General features: G+C 45.9%; 1 protein-coding gene across 1 annotated transcript; it reads right to left on the bottom strand.

Annotated features, from left to right (window-relative positions):
- Positions 1-829: 829 nt before the first annotated feature.
- Positions 830-2,845, bottom strand: LOC149224687 (Exostosin family protein). Its single transcript, XM_089386220.1, has one exon. The coding sequence runs from the start codon at positions 2,448-2,450 to the stop codon at positions 948-950; it is 1,503 nt and encodes a 500-aa protein (XP_089242346.1). The 5' UTR covers positions 2,451-2,845; the 3' UTR covers positions 830-947.
- Positions 2,846-3,143: the final 298 nt, after the last annotated feature.

Genomic DNA, 3,143 nt, shown 5'->3' with positions numbered 1-3,143 from the left:
TCGTGCTAAACTTTCACGGATCTACTGCTAGACCACAGCCTGACTGACAATTCCGTTGGTCCATAGCTAGACAGCCGGCATCCAAGAACAGGAACAGTTAGCAGCAGGTCACTGAGCAACTCAAGCTTGGTATAAGATATATGTTGTAATTATTTATTGCTACACAAAGAGACGGCACCTTTTTAATGAATTGATAACCAGGTCTAGCTAAAAGTGAAGCAGATGGGATTGTTTCAATCAATGAAGTACAGTGAAAAAACACGTTGATGAAGTTTAGTAGTATAGGTAAAATCCAGATTGATGAATTTCAGATTAAGTAAATGGTAAAACGAGACTGATGTAGCTAAGAGGAAGTACCAGATCCAGATCCAGATCCAGTGCATGGAGAAACAGGTTGATGTAATTACGACAGAGTACCAGATCCAGTTCATGGAGAAACAGTTTGATGTAATTAAGACGAAGTACCAGATTCCAAGGCATTTTAAGTTGTGCTTTTGGATGTGGTTGTAATGTTACATCCAATTAAACAACTTAAAACACCTTCGGTAGAGTGCAAAAGCTTTCAATCCAAATTAAATGCCGAAGTGCAGAGGAAGTACAGTGAAAAAATATAGATTGAGGAAGTTGTTCAAGGAAAAACCTGAGAGAAGCGAGGACTGGCCGCAGTAGTATTTTACTAAAAAAAGGTTTTTTTTCATCTTTCCCAAGTACATATTGGCCAATGGCCATGGATAAAGTTCCATTCCATTTGTAACTAAAAATAGTGTATACATTTTTCCTGACATGTAAGCAATAAATCCCTATACAATCCATGTCCTATACTTATATCTTTTTACTATGGAAAATTGCAATATACATAACCAAACTAATCTGAGATACAAAGGGCAAATCAAGATCTTGGTTTACAAGGCATTAATGAACCCAAAATAATAAAATTCCTGTAACAGCTACAGCTGCGAATGAGTCTGTGGGTTACTCTTATTTTTATTTTTAACTCTCTGCAGGACTCCGTCAATGGCGATATCGAATGCATCCCTGAATTCATCGGCAGAAGCTGCCTCCGGATTCCTGTAGATCACATTAGGTATCAAGCTTATGACATTTTCCCTCATTCTGAAGATCTCTTGTCTGGAAAAATTTCCCAGGATTTGCCCAATCTTCAAATCCCCAAACACCACATCGTCCTTAGGGATAAGCACCGAGTAATCCCCTGGATCTGCAGGTAGGTGCCAGGTATACTGGGTGTAAGCCCCCTGTTTTTCAAAGAAAACAGGAATGCACCCGGCGACGATGCCGTCGAAGGTCGATTGCCTCGTTGGTGTGTCGCCAGGCGGTTGAAGGCAGAAATCGGCCTTCATCATCCTGCGCATCAGATAGCCCGGATCGTGATCGCATTTGTTACCTTCGCAGTCTATGAAAGCACATCCCGGGTTGCTGCTGCGGTCCGGATTGTCACTGCATTCCATGCGAATGCTGTGTCGGATATTGGGGGAATTACCCGTTCCCCCACCCCCTGCAAAGGAAAACAGAAACGTCCGACGAGACCGTCGGACCCGGCTCATCCACATATGAAGATTGACCCCACCCGCCGGGTGAAACGAAGTCGGGTAAGGTATCGCCTGCTCCTGCCATGGAAACGCTCGGCTCTCCAAAACCAGAGAAGTCACATTCAGCAACCCAGGCAGCTCGAGCAGACTCGTTCCCCAGCCCTCACGCCTATGGAGCGCCCGAGAGACATCCCAGGCTGGTCGTCCCATGACTACAAAATGATCTGCCCCGCCATTTCGCGCCCACAATTCGCCCGCATTCGCCTGGAGCCATTCAACCAACTGCACGCCGTGCTCGTGGCTCCGGTTCACATCGTTCCCAAACAGAAATCTCAGCGAATCCAGACCGCTATAATAGGGAATATAAAACGCATCGGCCTCCTCTGCCGAAGCTGCCAGGCAGGGGTACCGCTTCATTCTTTCATGGAAAATAATCTCCAACATGTAGGCTTCGGTCCGGTACCAGCTCTTGGATCGCCGGTGCGTTTTCAGGCCGAATCCCCAATTCTTGGCAAAGTCGCAGAAATTAAGCCAGTATGCCTCATAAGCATCACATTGGGATAAAATCCCACGGTTGAATTCCGGCGGCAGCTCGTGCATATACACTCTTCTCCCCTCGCATTCGGCCGCCAGATACGAGGACGAATTGAATCTGAATTCAGCAGAATCCGACAGCAGTCCCTCCTCCCCGATCTCCAGTTTCTCAGATCGGGTAAGTGCCGCAACATCTACCACATGATCGTAAATCGCGTCATGTGAATCAGAAACCCCATCGTGGGTTTTCTTCTTTTGATCTGGAAATGCAGAGGGAAACCCGACATGAACGCTCAGCAGGACAAGAGCCAAGAGCAACAGCAGGGGCAACACAATGCACCTGCAACTTCTCTCCTGCGATTTTTTCATTGTGATCCCAATTCCGGTTCCTGAAGCTCCAGCTACGGCCTCATTTCATGAATATATATTTTTTTTCAATTACCGCCATGAATCCACTGAGATTGCAATGAACAGGTCGAGGACAAAAACGCGGAATTCGACATATTAAAGTCGCTGGGGACCCGCATTCAGCCGTCCGCCGGCGTTCGCTGTGCTTTTACAGACGGGGTCTCTTCGAAGAATCTGGACGTACTGATATATACGCGGTAATATTGTTTATGCCATGAAATTCACAGGTAGATTGGCTGCCAGTGCAGTGCATTGACCTACATTTGTCTCTTGCGGTCCTCAGATTTATAGGACAACTAATGGTTTCGATCACTAGATCGGTGGTAGTTGCCATGTTGTATTCCCAGCGCACATCGCGTTCACACTCGCTTCCCGATAAGACGATCCTGCGAATTTCCGATACGCGTCAGGAGTCCGCATGGCAACGGAGTTGGAGTTTCTCACGGCAAGTCGATTATAGACCTGAAAGAATGGCTGTTTGCCCGGCCACAGTCGCCGGAAAATGGTGACACAGTTCTTCATTTTCATTCTACATGCCATCGACCCGAATTTCACGGCATTGAAAATGAAAATGAGTTTAAATGTGTTCGCCCTTCCTCTCATTTTTATAATTCTTTATAGAGCAGTTTCTTACTTATATTCGATAGTTATTTT

This window comes from Pinus tabuliformis, chromosome Q, assembly GCF_031772625.1.
Source record: "Pinus tabuliformis cultivar Carrire ecotype Pingquan chromosome Q, CPIR1, whole genome shotgun sequence".
Lineage (NCBI taxonomy): Eukaryota > Viridiplantae > Streptophyta > Pinopsida > Pinales > Pinaceae > Pinus > Pinus tabuliformis.
This window is presented reverse-complemented; position numbering and strand designations above follow the sequence as displayed.